Raw genomic sequence first — 17,649 nt, 5'->3', positions numbered from 1 at the left:
TGAACTTTAAGGGGATTAAATAGGGTGTAATTTAAGTTGCTAAGCTGATGAGGATTATGATGTGATAGTATCAATGACATTAAAACCGGAAAACTAATTCAGAGACGCATCATGGGGTAACCTAAAGGTTAACAAGATCGCTAACATGGTGCTTATAGTGTCTAACACCTACTGGTTGAGGACCAGGGACAAATAAAATTATCTACCTACCTACTTACTAAGTCCTACATATTTAAATTCTGTTTTATTTTTATCTCTCTAAACCAGTGGTTCTTAACCTTTAAGTTTAAGTCACGAGGGACCATTTTACCAAATTTCTGTCTTGTCAGGGACCACTTACTTTTTTTCAAAATCTTATGAAAGGGGAGTTCGATTTCTCGCCCACTGTGCACCGTTTGCGTTGTGTTGACTCGACTCATCACGTCACGTTACTTGTTTATTACGATGTCTTCGTGAACCACTTGGAATGCCTACAGGGACCACCAGTATCCGCGGACCACCGGTTAAGAACCACTGCTCTAAACGAAAAGAAATAAATAATATGACCTACTTACTTAGATAAATAAAATAATGCCCCAATTAGCCCCGTCTGTTAATTTTTTTTACGCCTAACCCATAGTCTAATCTAAGCCGCTGACAGAACATTGATTTTTTTTTGTACAAACTTATGATAATAAATTAATAAGGTATGTACGTACATATTTTTAGGATTATTTTAAAAATAGAAGGATGGTTAAATAGGGATGAAAGTTTTTATGGAGAAAGTGACTTTTACCATCTTATGAAAATATATTTATTTTGTCATAATGACTCGAAGTCAGTAAACAGAGCGATAGCTTGATTTAAAAATTAACACCTACTTTATGATATTTATCTAACTAACAGATAATAACTGAACATAACACGCATTAAGATAAAACGAAAAAAAACTATAATGAGACTTGCCTAGAGCCTCTCCAGATTACATTTCCATAGCTGATCACCTTCGCGAATTTTGAAGATGCGGTCACAATTTCCTTATGGACGGACGACCTTTACCTTTTAGGCCTAACCGTCCGATAGTATTTACACGGTTTTGTAACAAAGTAATCCGCAAACGAATCCTTAATAATTACCACCGTTAACAAAAGGCCAAAACTACAAAGTCGGTTTGCTTAATAATTTGACATTACAGTTTATTAATCATAAAAATAAATTGATATTTGAATGACATTACCGCAGTGATAATGAGACAGTTAAGAGATAGTTTCGTTAGAATCAACCTAAAGGACAAATTTTATAGTGATGAAGACAATTCACATTTTACATGTATCAATTTAATAAATGCCATGTTAAGATTTCGAAAGATAAAATAAAGTTTGAAGTTTTCATAACATAAAAATAAGGTCAATTATAAAAAATAATGGAAGTGCTACAGATTCTTCGATCGTCTTTTTTGTGGAATAAAATACAGCGAATATGTGTAAAGTGTTGTTTTCCTTGAAATAGTAATTAAAAATAATATCAGTTTTTTTTGTTGTAACTTTGAATAAAAGAAATAAATGAGGTTTTTAAAGATTAGGTGAATCTGGTTCATATGCCTCACAACATGTCCTAAAGGTCAATCACAAAAAAGTTTAATTTTCTTTATTTTTTAAATAAATAAGTAAATTAGATTGTCTGCAAAAAGTCGGATATTTTTTATGCAATTTAATTAAAAGCTGTCGCACCAATTAGGTATTTGTTACAAGCAGTGCTTAAAGCTACCTGCTACGGTGCTACAATAACAAATAGGTAGATAGGTACACATTAAAAAACTTCCATGTGTACACTTAACTTTTTGTCCCCCGTGGGATCCAAGCCCATACTTGGGCTAGGCGGATTCTAGATCAAAGACATCGTGATTTATAGTCTATGTACCAACTGCCTTAAATAAAAGGCCCAGTGCGTGGCAAGGTGACACAAATTAGGATGGATTGTCTAACAAAGCAACAGCTTAGCGACAGTGGGCCAAGGTGCATCGAATTGATGCCATTTACAATAGTTACGTTATCAACTATTATCACGTTAGGTATTTCGTCGGCCGTTTGGTGTAGTGGTTCAGAACGGACTACTATGCCGAGAGGTCTCGGGTTATTTTCCCGGCCGGACGGAAATTGAAATGATGAATTTTAATTTCTGTGACGGGTCTGGGTGTTTTCTATGTATAATATGTATAATGTATGTATTTACAAAAAAAAGTATTTAAGGAGGTATGTTTATATCCGTTGTCTAGTACTCATAGTACAAGCTTTGCTTAGTTTGAGGCTAGCGGCGCAGTGTAAAATCACGGTAAAATGTCCAAGGATATATATTTATTTATATTATATTAAAATAAGTAGAATCATCCGCTTTCAAGGCCACGTGCCTGAGAAAGTGGCAGTTTTTGAGGCTGGGATTGAGGAAGTTCTAAGACAACTATCTCCCGGGACTAACGGGACTATTCCTCTTATTCCTCCTCTCGTTCCCACCGCTGCAACTCCTGTGTAGCCAGTAACTAATAAAGCTTGACCGCCAATAACACCCAACCAGTGAAGGTCAATTTTGTCCAGCAAGTCAAGAAGAACATAGGAGGAGTTCGAAGTTAAGGTTCGACTTCCCTTCAGGGTAAAGCGCGTATAGGTAATAAAATAAAGGTGTAAGTACCTTTAAGAAAAGTCTCAGGGAATACTCAACCTTCACTGGTTGGGTTTCATTGGAGGCCAAGCTGTAGATCCTGGCTTTACAGGAGTTGCAGTAAGTACCACCAATCAGACTCAGTGTCTACTTTTATTTCTCTTCTTCTTCTTTTTTATGGCAAAGGCTTGGATTTGGGAACCAAGATTTTGCCAATGCCACGTTTATTACTCTTTCTAAACCTGCAAATAACATTGACCATCTTCTTATGTTGCAACAGGATTAGTCTCTTCTAATTGGGGCTTGATTGATGGCAATTGTAAAGACAGAAAGTTCAAGTTCGCATGTCGCTTACTCAATAAAATGTTGCCGCTAACCACAAAATAAATACTTACGTAATTATGCAATTTAAGCCTACACAATATCAATTTTGCGAATCGGTGATGGTGTAGTTACGGATTTTGTATTTTGTAATTGTGAGAATGACTCTTTTTCTAACAATAAAATGTGAGGATTCGTGTGATTAATGTATGACCTTAATGTAAGTTATTTAAGGCTCTTACTTCTTTTTGACTCGCTTTTGCCTTTCAGTGACAGCACTTGTGTGAATATCAGACTATCACAAAAAAAATTCATCGTCCTGCGACCAAATCCACCTTTTTTCTTACCAAGGGGTCATCCATAAAGTACGTCACACGTAAAGAGGGGGGGAGGGGGTTGACAAAGTGTGACATGGTGTGACAAGGGGTGGGAGGGGTCCTAAGTTTCGTGACATCACATTTCAATTGTTTCAAATATTTGATATAATGTTGATTTCATAAAAAAAAGGACTTAATTTAAATGGAAATAAAACTAATTTCGGAACTGCTGTTAATTTAATAATTTTTCGATGTGAAATTGCAAAACATGTGACGTCACACTAGGGAGGGGGGGGGTCTCAGAAATGTGACCACCTGTGACAGGGACGGAGGGGGGGTCAAAAAATCATGAAATTCGTGTGACGTACTTTATGGATGGCCCCCAAGAGCATACAATCGTCTGTAACATGCTCAGTTCTTATTCAAAGTGCAATAAGTCCCAAATTACGAGCACCAAGAGACTGAAACTATTTTATCAGTTTGTTATGTCAACTACTATGATAGTAAAATTAACTAATAGTTCCGGTTGACAGTTCTATAATCGCCAGCCAACCGAGAGACAATGCAGCGATTAGCAAGAACTTGACCTACTTAGATCGCCGCATAACTTCGCCTGGTGGCCGGCATCTATAGATTACAATTAAGCTTGCTGATTGGCAAATTGTTTATCAATTTGTAGCCATTTCATTAAGTGTCTTTCAGCCTTTGTGTTCCAGAAGTCTTACAACTCTAAAGCCTTCAAGGCAAGAGTGAACAGGCAGCTTTAGGGCAAGATCGCTCCACCATAGAACGCATCTTCATTCCCTATGTAAGATTGTTCTGAAAAGCAAATCCATCACTAGTATTATGTTATCAGTTTTCATAATACTAACTACAAAAAAAAACTGGTAGGTAGGTAGGTACCTACAGTCTGAAAGTCTGAAATAAAGATGTGCAGAGGTTACTGAAAGAATCACTCACATTCTGGGGAATGTTCCTGAGAAACACGCCTAAGAAACTAAGACTGCACGTTGGTTGGTTAATAAAGATTAATAACATCCCAAATGAATGATTTACATTCCGTGCACACGCAACATCCGTTGATCTGAAGATACCGTTATTTATTATGACCTAAAGAAATCTCCCATAAAACAAGATTACGAATCGATTAAGTATATACTTATTTCTCATCACTACGGAAGAAGTTGTAGTAATATGCAGTAAATAATACTTCACGGAAACGAACGAGACAATTCAATTACGACAAATTAACGACATGCTTTCTGCTGTATGAAGTATTTACGATTATGTAGTTATGTCGAGAGTGCAATAAAAGATTTTAAATTACAATAATTCTCTACAGTGGATTATTGACGCGTTCAAGGATCGATTTCTTGAAAAAGTATTCTTTTAAATCGAGTTAATCAGTTATTTACGGTTAATATTTCACTCGATAAGTATCTTGATGTAGTAAACTGCAGTACTTAAGGCACAATAGGTGTCCTATAATGTGAATGAAACACGCAAGACACTCTCTTTGCAGTAATAAAATATTTTTTTAAGATTTTATTTAACTTAACGCCTACGCGCCTTTGAGGTTCAGTTTTAAATAAAAATGTCCTATCATCCTAGATTGCATCTCACTTAACACCAGGTGCGATTGCAGTCAAACACCTTGTCTTGTCTCATCACCATCATTTCAGCCATAGGACGTCCACTGCTGAACATAGGCCTCCCCCAATGACCCGACGGATTAGCAAGCTGAAGTGGCAATGGGCAGGGCACATAGTACGCAGAACTGACGACCGATGGGGCAGCAAGGTTCTGGAGTGGAGGCCACGTACCGGATATCGCAGCGTGAGACGTCCACCCACAAGGTGGACCGACGACCTGATAAAGGTAGCAGGAAGGCGCTGGATGCAATACCAACCGCTACCAACCGTGCGATGCCTTGTCTTGTAAAAAAAAATGATTGACTCTCTCAGAGGTTCTAGATTCGATTCTCAGCGGACACCAAATAATTTTTGTACACATTTGTGCACATCTGCATCAATCAAACCGTTGGAAAATTGAATAATATAAAAATATCTGAACCTCACCCAGACCGTTTAGGTTCCTTATAGATAGAGACTTATAACATTTCTTTTTAAATAAAAAATGATTTTATAACCGTCAAAAGTATAATCAGAGAAAAATTTAATGTGCGTTGTGTCGTGAAAAATAACTTGTAGGGGAACATTTCGATGCAAAATAGCACCTTATTTAAAAATGCATAAGATACACACCGCGCCGCAGCGTTTAGCTTGATATTCCGTTGTCCGTAAAAATCCTCGTAGAGATACTTTACTCTATTGAATTCCATTTTTTACTGCAAAGGAAAGCCGAGCGTGACAACACCATTTCATTTTGGTTGTCATAACTTTAACTTTTTGCTATCTTTTCAATTTGTTCTGAGCAAAGAAACACGCCTCTAGACATTTTTTTCTTTTGCGATTTGTTACAGTAATATCAACATAAAAATATAATAGGTAATAATGTACTTTGAAATGTTCTAAAACTAAGTTTAACTTGGGTTAGTAGTAGGAAACTATCTAATAATTTCTGGTTTAAAATGTGATTTATTTCATTACCTAGATTTAAAAGATGTAATTAAATTACATAATTAAACCAAACCTTGTACCTATTGGAAAGGATTACTTAAGGTTGAAGGAATTCTAAAATTATTTAAGGCATTAATTAAATGTATGTCTGGAATCCTTTAACTAGACAGAAACATAATACCTACTTAATCACATTTGCACGTTGCATTAATGTAATTTTAATCTCGTATTTTCAAAAGATACTTATACAACCTAATAAAACAGAACTATGAGCTTTATTGGTGTGTGTTTAAGTCTATATTTTTTGTGTTCAGTAAATCCTTGAATTCCCGCGCAGTCAGCCATGTTAAATATTGTTTTTTTTTTACAAAGCAAGGGCAAAGGAATCCGTGTACATCCAGCGTCCCTACAAGATGGGTGCCCTATAATTATTCGCAAAACTTCCGCACATTCACCGAATGTAGATAGCGATCCCATTGTTTCCATAATAGATGCCATTGCCAACAATTGCTTACAATGGGGCAAGGAAGAAACTTGATTTGTGTTTCTGATGGGGCATAGCGTATGGTTTAGATTAGAATAGGTAACTACGCAATGTGTATTGATGATGTTTTTGAAGGTCTACTGAAAAGACCTTGCTAACTATATTACAGAATCAGTCTTGAGGAAGCTACTAAACGAGTCTCAGTTTTAGAAATTTTCATCCGTGAATCTACGGAGTACGGATTAAAAAAAAATGATTTTTTTACATTGTTTGATAGGCAAGCTATTCGGGTAACATAATTTAACAATAATAATCCTTTCTGCTCTACTGAACAATAGAGATCTTGATTGTTTGGACAATTTATTAGAAAGAAGTCACAAGCACAGATGCCAAAAAAGGCTAAAAGGACCCATTAAAAAGCATAGGGAGTAGGGAGAACCAGATAAAAATGACGTCGACCCTGTCTGTTCTTGTCCTACTCTTTCGCGCAGTCATTTTTATCTGTTTTCTCCTTCCTCAGATGTGCACGAACTGGCGCGACAGAACAAGATCACCAAGCAGATCCTGGAGGCTTTCATTCAGAAGAAGCTGGGTCTCTCGAAGGGGTACGTGAGGCCGCCGTCCATCCAGGACATTATACCGATGAAGATGGTGCAAGAGAAACGCGTGATGAATCAGCCTTTAGAGGAGGAGCAGACGACGGAGACTCAGGAGTATCCAGAAGATGACGGCTTGCAGAGCGTCGAGAGCGAGCAGATCGACTCCATTTATGGCGAAGGTATACACTGAAGCTTGATTGGCACACGTATTCTTTCACCTGCACATTTAGAAATACTAACTTAATTTGATGATGATTTTTATGATTTTGGTTTGGATTCTTTTGTGAAATGCACTGAGCATATTCACCTAAAATATTTTCACAGAAACGAAGTAAATTCGGAAGCTTTGCTTTTATTAATTAAATCTATGTACAAAATCATAACTCTCAAGAATAACTTACTCTGATTCTAGACAATAACTAATATCTTTTTTGAAACAATGAAATAGTAACACATTACGAATAGGCCTGTCTTCATCTATGCGACCAAGGTTCTTCATATTTGCTGACTCAATAGTGACTACATGGCAAATATTGTGTCAAAGTTTGTTCAAATATTTTGTGGTCGGCCAAATAGTAAAATATTGCACTCATTACATTACCTTATGTGTATAAAAATAAGGCATATAAGCTTAGCTACGCTGTTCACGTTGCATTGCGAAAACTTGACATACTGTATGTACTGGTACTAGTGGTACTACAGTTATGTTTGCTTGCTAAGGAAATCTGTTGACTTGCCTTAATTACACTAATTTTTGCATCCTTCTGCAAATGTTCATTCAGTCTCGTAAGCTTGGTGTGTGTTACACAATTGTCACAGCTAGTCACGCACAACTATCCAGCGTTGAGTTGGGATGTCACTTTGGCGCAAACACTTTAGGATTTATTCCCCTGGAGGTCACTTTGGCACAAACAGCTTAGGATTCCCATGGTCTCCGTCTTCGTTCGTAGTTCTTTGTTCAAAGCCCAGTCAGAACCTTTAATGCGGTTTGGTAATATCTTCACCAACTCGCACTGGACCTGCTTGATAGAGTATAGCATTAACTACCCCACAGTTGGGATGATGAGGTCTGTGTACTACAATGGACGTTATGTAGTTGTTTATTAATATTCTTTCACACAAAAATAAGCTCCGATCTGCTCATGCATACAATTAGCAACGTTTAGTTATCAAATGTTAGAATCATTTGCAACTAAGTATTAAGTAGGTATTCGTAGGTTGTTTAAATAGTATACCTTCAAAGTCAAATATTTTTTTTTATATAAAAAGTAGTTGGTATACTCGTACATAATTGTTTTTGTCTGACTGTTTTTGTCATTCTCGCCTTATTATTATTAGGTAGGCGCTCATTACTATACGCAGATTTTTGTTTTATTTACAAACTAGCTGACCCGGCGAACTTTGTTCCGCCTTAATGGCAATAAATAAGCAGACTTTTTTTTATTTCGAACGGGATAAAAAGTATCCTATGTCCTTCTCCTGGCTCTAAACTACCTCCCTGACAATTTTCAGCTAAATCGGTTCAGCCGTTCTTGAGTTATAAGTGGAGTAACTAACACGACTTTCTTTTATGCTTATACTAGCTGACCCGGCGAACTTTGTTCCGCCTTAATGGCAATAAATAAGCAGACTTTTTTATTAATTTCGAACGGGATAAAAAGTATCCTATGTCCTTCTCCTGGCTCTAAACTACCTCCCTGACAATTTTCAGCTAAATCGGTTCAGCCGTTCTTGAGTTATAAGTGGAGTAACTAACACGACTTTCTTTTATATATATAGATATAGATATACGTTTGATTTTAATTTAAATGTAGTTAGTATGTAAAATTTGTTCAAAAAAGAACTTTTGATGTCCACAAATAGATTGATAAAAAGATAAAAACGCATTCAAACACATTATGACTTTATCTTAATATTGGTACTCTAATATTAAAAAGATCACATAAAGCTAAAAATTATTCAATAAAATTTTATTACCTACATTCCAAATGATAGAAACATTTTACTAAAAATAATTTACCTAATGAGGTCAAATTATGTCAAATACATTATTATATCATTACATCTTAATCGTATATCGGGGCTATTATAATGGGTTTTAGAATATCAATAATCTATAGAAATAAAAGAACAATTCGAAACTAAAAACCAAATGCAAATTACGTATTATTTGACTACTTCTTGAATTTCTTTGGGGATCCAAAACGAAAAGCCGCATTTTAACACAAAGAAGAACGGTCACGCCCCATACAAAAAAAACCCAGACCCGACAGAAACGAGACATACCTCAGTTTTTTTGTCATGTCTTAATTAGTTAAATTATATATTTTTTATATTCGAAATCTATGTATAACACCAAAATATTACCCTTTGTTTTTGTTCAGGCGGTATACAAAAACTAATACAAAATGCCTATTTATCACCAAAATTGGTAAATAATGTAGGTACCTAAATGTCTATTACAGCTGCTATGGAATGTATCTAGGTGACCTGCAGATACAGCCGGATTATACAGGGTGGTTATACATATGGAACGATAAGTGATCTCACTCGATTATTTCTAAACTATACAAGATATTAGTCTACATAGTTTCTACACTGTATTGTTTTCCTTGTAAAATAAAAATAAAATAAAATAAATAAATATCGAAAAACTAGTTACTGATTCTGAAAGTGCTTCACGAGCTCTTTCAAATGGTACCAATAATAGGTTACAGATTATGGAAGCTGGTAACATTGAATTTTTGGATTTTGTAACTTCTCGTTTCCACCCTGTATAATCCGGCTGTATCTGCAGGTCACCTTGATACATTCCATAACAGCTGTAATAGACATTTAGGTACATACATTTACCAATTTTGGTGATAAATAGGCATTTTGTATTAGTTTTTGTATAACGCCTGAACAAAAACAAAGGGTAATATTTTGGTGTTATACATAGATTTCGAATATAAAAAATATATAATTTAACTAATTAAAACATGACAAAAAAACTGAGGTATGTCTCGTTTCTGTCGGGCCTGGGTCACAGATGACCGTTCTTCTTTACTTCAACTAAAATAGGTAGTTAGTATACTTATTAATTTAGTATAATCTGTGACATATTTAGACGCCATTTAATTAGAGAAAAAAGTTAAATGTCATTGGACTGATAAACCAACCCACCTTGGCTCGGTCAATGCATGCGCCAAGGACTGAGGATGCAATGTAGCAGCTGACAAAAAGATACAAGTAGTAGAACAGGACAACTTGTCTCTTTTTAATGCTTTCAGCATTGAATGGGTTTTTGCAGACGTCCCTCTTTTGTATTGAATAAATGCAACCTTTATCAATTATGCGACTGGAATGCTCGGTTGCTTTTTAAATTGTAAATGTAAAGCGTCCTTTTGAATTCGAAAATTGCATTTCCTATTTAGTAAAAAAAAGATAGAGATGTTCTTTACAATATTTACTTTTCAGTAATATACTGGTTGGAAACTAATTGTTTCATTGCTGCCTAGGACAACCTTTTTCCGATAGATTTTGGATTCATTTATTAATAACAATATTATTACTTTAGATTTCTTGTAATAAAAAGTATTAATATACATAGTAAGACCTACTTACGTAGGTACTGAAACGAAGTAGGTAGGTACCTACTTCGTTTCAGTTATGAAGTGTAATTTTGTTTAAATATAGCATAATCAACAAATACTAGAAAAAGGCATAATACAGACCGGTCTTTACTTTTATTTGTTAGACTTGAAGTAAGTAGGTACTTAAAAAACGTGATCGGAATTAAAATAAAAGATAAAATAAGTAGGTAAATTCTAGATGGGAGATATTCTAGTTACTCGATGCATTTGGGTTTTTTTACCAAAAAAAATAAGTAGGCAAATTGACGTGGTATGGACCTGATGATAGATACAAGCCACGTTTTTAAAAATAAACGCATAAGTAGAGCATCGCTTCTTTATGATCTACTTCAAGGGTAATTACAAGATCCCAAGGGGTAACCTGAAGGTCTAAATGCCAGTTGTCGGGGTGAACGTCTGACATTTGGATAAACTCATCATTGTAGCGAAATTTATGGCCCTTTATTCCAGTGCACTATTAAGTTCACGGGCAGTAAGGCCTCAGCCTCGAACTTAGCGGGCAGCGGGGCGGCGGCGGCGGCGGCGCGGGAGCGGCAGGATCTTATGCGTGAAATCAAATAGACCGGTTCTCGAAAACAGCGGCGCGGCAGCGGCGCCGGAGCGGGCAACGAGCGGGCAGCGGCGAGGGACCGGGTAACGAGCGGGCAGCGCACTCCTTCTTTTGCCCACAATAAATCGAGCGTTAGGAATAAATTTGAATCGAAATAAAATTGTCGCCGTTGTTCAGACATTTCGTTTGCGAATAAAAACAAATATCTCGACAACACAACCCCGAACACAACACTTCGCCGCTAAAGCGCCGCGCGAGCTGCCCGCTTGTTTCGAGAACGGGTCTGCGTTGCCCGCCCCGCTCCAGCGCCGCCGCCGCTCCCGCCCCGCTGCCCGCTAAGTTCGAGGCTGAGGCCTAATGATTAACGTGACGACAGGAGTTTTTTCCATGCGATTTATCTTATCGTCTTTTCATATAATTATCTTTCAGTTTTTAGGGTTAAACTGCCGAACCAATTCTTAAGACCGAATAAAAGAGATTTGGACATAACTTTGATGCATAAAAAACTGAACCCCCTTTAAAATGAAAATTGGAGAACATATCATTTCTCAAATCGAAATGAGAAAATTCATATAGAAAAGTTTATGAGACAGGCCAAACTCAAAAAAGTGTGGATTGATTAAGCAGATATATCACTTTGTAAGATTGCATAATCGGCAAAGATTCACTAGATTAACCAAATCATGAACCCATCCAAACCAGCTACAATCGCTGCAGTCGCTCTATTTTAATTTCGGACTTAAACCTACTTTTCTGCCCCGTTTTAGCGAAAGCTGAACATCCGACAATCTCCAAAGTAATCCGGGCTGCTGACAATGGCGGCCGCTTACGGGGTCGGTGAAGTCGAGAAGCGGGATCGTGAGCCCGTCGTTAGGCGCCCCATTTTTGTTGCAATTTTTATAACTGAATTTTACTAAATACGCCTTTGACTAAATAATGTTAGTCAAACCTAGGAGTACCTAACTAATTTGGTCAGGCAAAGGTCGAAACTCAATTTAATAAAATCGGGGTTTGACTAGTCAAACCTCAATTATTATTAAGACTTTAAATTAAACTATACTTCATTCTGATCTCGAATTTATCCGAATTTGGTTTTTCTTTTTAGATTGTATTCAGGATTTCAGATAAATTGAGCCTTCATAAATGAATTGGCTGTTGTGGCAAGAACTCTTGAAAGTTATTCTGTAAATGCATGTAATTTTCATTATTCCGTTTGACAGAATTAAGAATATAATGCGTTTGGTAAATGTAAATTCATCCAAATATGTATCACAAAGTAATTCGGGCTGCTGACAATGGCGGCCGCTTACGGGATCGGTGCAGTCGAGAAGCGGGAATCGTGAGCCCGTCGTTAGGCGCCCCATTTTTGCAGTTTCGCCGCGCGCGAATGGTTAACGCTAAATAGTGACGTTACTTTTATCGCAACCTTTCAGGTTGCGTTGCTTTTTAAAGCAACGTATCTTTTTATAGCATAACAAAGCTGATAAATGGATTGAGATTTTTCTTCTTTTTTCAACCATGGTTTAAGACATTTTGTTTGTTGTTATTTTTCAAGCCAAGGTTTTGGCTTTTGTGGAAAATACTCAAAAAGGAAAATACTGAAAACCCGACACTTCTGTGAGCGGTGAAATGCCAAGGCATTGGACTCATTTTCAATCGCGATTCGCGACACACACGCTGCAGAAAAAGCCTCAGAAGCGAGTAGTATGTCATTTTAAACGTTAACCTTTTTGTGAATCTATTAGGTACACTAATGGCGTAATGATATATATAAATAAATCTGCGTTACACAAGACCTTTTAGATAAATGACCAGCAATAAAGGTCACGTGGAAAGAAGATGCTTCGAAAGATAAGTATAACCACGAATACTGCCGTCAAGAAACAAAGGCGCGCGCTCCCATACAAATAGGGGTAGAAATGGGGTGTCAAGTTTGGCAGGACGCCAAGCAGGTACCCAGGTACCTAGCCTCTACCTACAGCTTACAATGACCCAAAACGTGGCTCCTATATTTTCCCAAAAATATTAAAAAGCGATATAATAATGGCAAAACGTAAAATTTAAATAGGAATTTTGAAATTAGATCTCAAAATATGATATTTAAATGTCTGTAAAACTCTTATAATAATTATGTCAAAGAATTAAATGAGTTTATTTATACTTATGTAACGACAAAATCGAAAAGAAACCAGAGATACTGATAGATGAAAAAAGCGAGAAATCATGCTTTCTTACGTCCAGACTCCATCAGTAGAAATGATGATGGATGATGGTAATGATAGTATAGTAAGTGATAATGTAGAACAAATCCCAAAATATCGGAAATCCCAAAAGCCCTGTCAGTTTCCGTAGCCCTCTGACTAAAGAAACATAAGTCATCTTTTAAGAAAAGACACTGTAGAGTTCAAAATGTTTACCCCTCTTTGGAGATTAAGCAGCACTATCCAGTTACATAGCTTTACCCTGCTAAAGAGTCTTTCCTTGCTGCAATTAACAAATGCAAAAGGCCGCATTCGATGTTCCTTGCTCCGGTGTATCTGGGAGCACGGGAGTGCGCCCGCCAAGACGAGCCAAGCGAAATGCAAGGGCAAGGTAATCTACTTTTTCTCGAAGCATTTCGTCGTTTTTTAAACCCTCAAAACTTGGGTTTGCTTTATACCTATTATTTAACCTTAACTATTGTTTAACGAAAAGTAATGCATCTGAATAATGAATACATTTTACACGTTATGCTCATGTGACGATTATAGCGAAATGGCCTTGCCACATAGGTATTTTGACTAAGATAGTAGTTAGGGTAGGCGGCAGGGCGGGTAGAGTTAGAAGCTTGGCTCTACATGAGAACCTAGATTTTTTCACAACTTGGCAACTTTTTCCATGCAATGTTTTTGGTAGGATTTATTTTTACTTCGTTACCGCGGCCCACTCCTTCGTTGCAGTCTCGGAATAAATTGTTGCAAACTTTTTGAGAACTCTGATAACATTTAAAGGGGGTTTCGTAATTGGACGACGTTTATCTGGTGACCGACATTTGGAACTAGGTTTCTTGTGTGTTTCTGAAATGGTTAGGGTTTTCAGGAAAAAACAAACCCCAATTTTGTAAATTGGATGCTTAAAATTCATATAAATCCTAACACTAATTTGTGACAGCAATTTAATTTTATGACGGTACACGTTGGTCTGGAGCTTCTGAAAGAATATGCATTGATACACCCTGGGCTTGTGGTTGAGGTACTGGACCATAAAGCTAGCTAGCTATGATTGCGGGTTCGAATCTTGCAGGGGGGATTTTTTTTAACTATTTTTAACTTGACTTTCTTTTTTTGTTTCAGGTAGGAGCAAAAAGTACCCCACCCCACCATTTGAGCCCGAATTGGACAGTTATCGTAAGAAAATTCACTTCTATGGCAAACGCTTACTTTGCTTTGTCACCATAACACCCTTTTTTTTTCTCTTTTTTGCCACCTTTTTTCATTTGTTTTTATCGCCTTAAAGCCTAAAGAGAACACTGCTCACAAAAGGATTGATAAGTTGACAATATTTATGTTCTAGTTGGTGGTAGTTGGTCAAAACTATTATTACCTCTAGATTTTAATGATATTGTAGGCTTAATTGAAGAAAGGCGAAGCATGAGTAGTAAACTTGTCAAATGCGTCCGCTGTCTACCACTTTAAGATAAGATATATGACTAGGTAGTAATTTCAGAACACATACACTTTTGCGTCTAGCAGGCAATATGAAAGCTAAAAATACATGATTTCCTAGAGTTTGGTTCTTGTTATTATTTCCAAGTAATTTTTTGGAATCGTTGATACCAATATTTATTTGTTTTAAAGAATGCAGGAAATCATTGGTATTTCATTTAGCAGACAGAATACGAACGATGTTTTTGTTTTTTAAGGGAGAGTGTATTATTTAAATTTTTATTACATATTTTGTTTTAAGCTCTACATTGTTTTAAATAATATGGTTTTTGTAACACATGCTACCTATTTTGCTGCATATACAGTGTGTCCGGGCATGTAGTGATCAAACTTTAAGGGCGTAATCTATGGACAATTTTATCGGTGAAAATACTTTAAATTTGGGGCTTGACCCATTTCTCGCATATTTACAAGGATTTAAGTTTTTAAATTTAAGTTTTCACCTCTTACTTCAAAAACAAGTGATAGCGTGGGTAGTTTAACATTAAAAAGCAAACATTTTATATCATGCGATAGCCAATAAAATTATCTATTAGTAGAAGTAGAAAACAGATACAAGTTTCATACATTTTAAGGGTGTAAGAATGGATTTAATTGGAAATAAACATGATTTTTTTCACATCTTTTTCAGTTATTTCCCAACACAAGAAAAACCAGGTCGTTAAGGTATGTTTTATTTGCATTTTATTATTAGTATTTGAGCTATTCTACAAAACGAATGTTTATTAGTCTACGTCTATTAGTTTCGACGTAATTGTTGAACAAAGATACCCCTTCCCAGCGGTTTCCATAGCGCACGCGACATGCGAAAATGCACTGCCTGAAAGAATCACACAACCTATTCCGATTACTATGGAAACCGCTGGGAATGGGTATCTCTGTTCAACAATTACGTCGAAACTAATAGACGTAGAATAATAAATTTACATTCGTTTTGTAGAATGGCTCAAATACTAATAATACAATGCAAATAAAACATACCTTAACGACCTGGTTTTTCTTGTGTTGGGAAATAACTGAAAAAGATGTGAAAAAAATCATGTTTATTTCTAATTAAATCCATTCTTACACCCTTAAAATGTATGAAACTTGTATCTGTTTTCTACTTCTACTAATAGATAATTTTATTGTCTATCGCATGATATAAAATGTTTGCTTATTAATGTTAAACTACCGACGCTATCACTTGTTTTTGAAGTAAGAGGTGAAAACTTAAATTTAAAAACTTAAATCCTTGTAAATATGCGAGAAATGGGTCAAGCCCCAAATTTAAAGTATTTTCACCGATAAAATTGTCCATAGATTACGCCCTTAAAGTTTGATCACTACATGCCCGGACACACTGTATACTTTGATGGTACTGATGTTTGACTTTACCACATTGGAAGTAAGTTCTCAGGAATCTGGAAGCTCGTCTTTACAGTTTTTTAACACCAACCAAAAACTATCCTTATCACGATTATTTAAAGCATACATCCATAATCTCGATGCTTTGAAAGTATTGGAAACCACGCTGCTTTTAACACTTTGCAAATCTGTGACTTTTTACAATGCGATGTGTGACACGACACGCAGACGACATTTCATTGACAATGGCTTTAGGCATTGAACTATCACAATTGCTACACTTGAAACATGATTTTAACATTTTTAACTCCTCATGTACTGCCTCAAGGCAACAAACAGTGTGTAGGTATGACTTTTACTATATTTACTATATTTATAGTTACTAGACTATAGTGTAGCATCGTCACTATCGAAACCTCCACTATTAACAAGTTTTCACCATAAAAACAATGTTAACTGTTTGAAATGTTGTGTTTCGGGAGTTGAAGGCAAAATAGCCTCCTATGTTGTTAGAAATTCTGGCTGAAACTATCTTCCATCTTCAGCGTGATTATCACTTTCTATCAGATTAGATGCAGGCTTTTCTCCATTTGGATTAAATAGCCGCCATACAGTTCCAGGAAAGGCTTTTCTGTAATAAGAACTCATCACCGCTGGGTCATTATCATTCATTAACACTGCAGTACACGCGCCCTTTTTTTTACACCAATAACTACACGCGCGGCCTACTTTGGTAAGCCAATTTAAAATCACTGTAAATCAGTTTGTAAACAATTTATGAATAAAATTATTATGTAAATGATAAAAGTGTTTATTATAGTTCTTTTATAATCAATGTTTCTTTGTATAACTATTTGGGATAAAACATTATAAACAGATTAAAAAGTTGTAAATTTTTTGGACTAAAATTGCACTCTGAGATCCATGTTAGCAAAAAAAAATTACTGAAAAAATATGATTTGTTTTTTATCTGTCATAGTATTCAAGACTTTCTACTGCCTGGTACATGGGGTAAATCAATTTTTTGCAAGTCTTCCATAATTTTTTTCGTGAGTGATTTCGGGCTTTTGAGTAGACCCGCAATTTTGACGGCCAATTTTAGAAAAGTGCGTAGACGCCTAGCGACCCAAGCTTTACTGGCTTATTGACAATTTAGTCAACGAGGCTTTCCTGGAATGCCAGCTCTCTGGCGCAAGTTCTTAAAAAGTTATAGCGTAAAATGTTACCCTGGTCTACTCTAGTAGGCCACGCGTGTACTCTAGTGTTAACCATAATTGACAGGCCTCAGATTTTTTTTTTCTTGGTTTGATTTCAATGCAATTCGCGATAGGCAACATGTAGGTATTTCCTCTTTAAATTTTATTTTTATAAACATGGCTAGCCCGACAAATGCCAAAGGCGAGCCAGCGTCGTTAATATCATTTCCTATGGGTAAATACACGTGTTCAATACCTACTATACGATCACGTAATTATTATT

General features: G+C 36.2%; 1 protein-coding gene across 1 annotated transcript in view; it reads left to right on the top strand.

The window, feature by feature from the left end:
* LOC135077678 (C-type lectin 37Db) overlaps positions 1–17,649 on the top strand; it is a 95,493-nt gene that overhangs the window by 40,774 nt on the left and 37,070 nt on the right. Inside the window, exon 2 of the mRNA XM_063972242.1 lies at positions 6,856–7,113. Within this exon, the coding sequence (XP_063828312.1) occupies positions 6,856–7,113 (258 nt within the window). The remainder of the gene's footprint in view (positions 1–6,855; positions 7,114–17,649) is intronic.

The sequence above is a fragment of the Ostrinia nubilalis genome, chromosome 13 (genome assembly GCF_963855985.1).
Source record: "Ostrinia nubilalis chromosome 13, ilOstNubi1.1, whole genome shotgun sequence".
In the NCBI taxonomy this organism is placed as follows: Eukaryota; Metazoa; Arthropoda; class Insecta; order Lepidoptera; family Crambidae; genus Ostrinia; species Ostrinia nubilalis.
The sequence above is the reverse complement of the archived record's forward strand: the minus strand, read 5'-3'. Positions and strand labels throughout refer to the sequence as shown.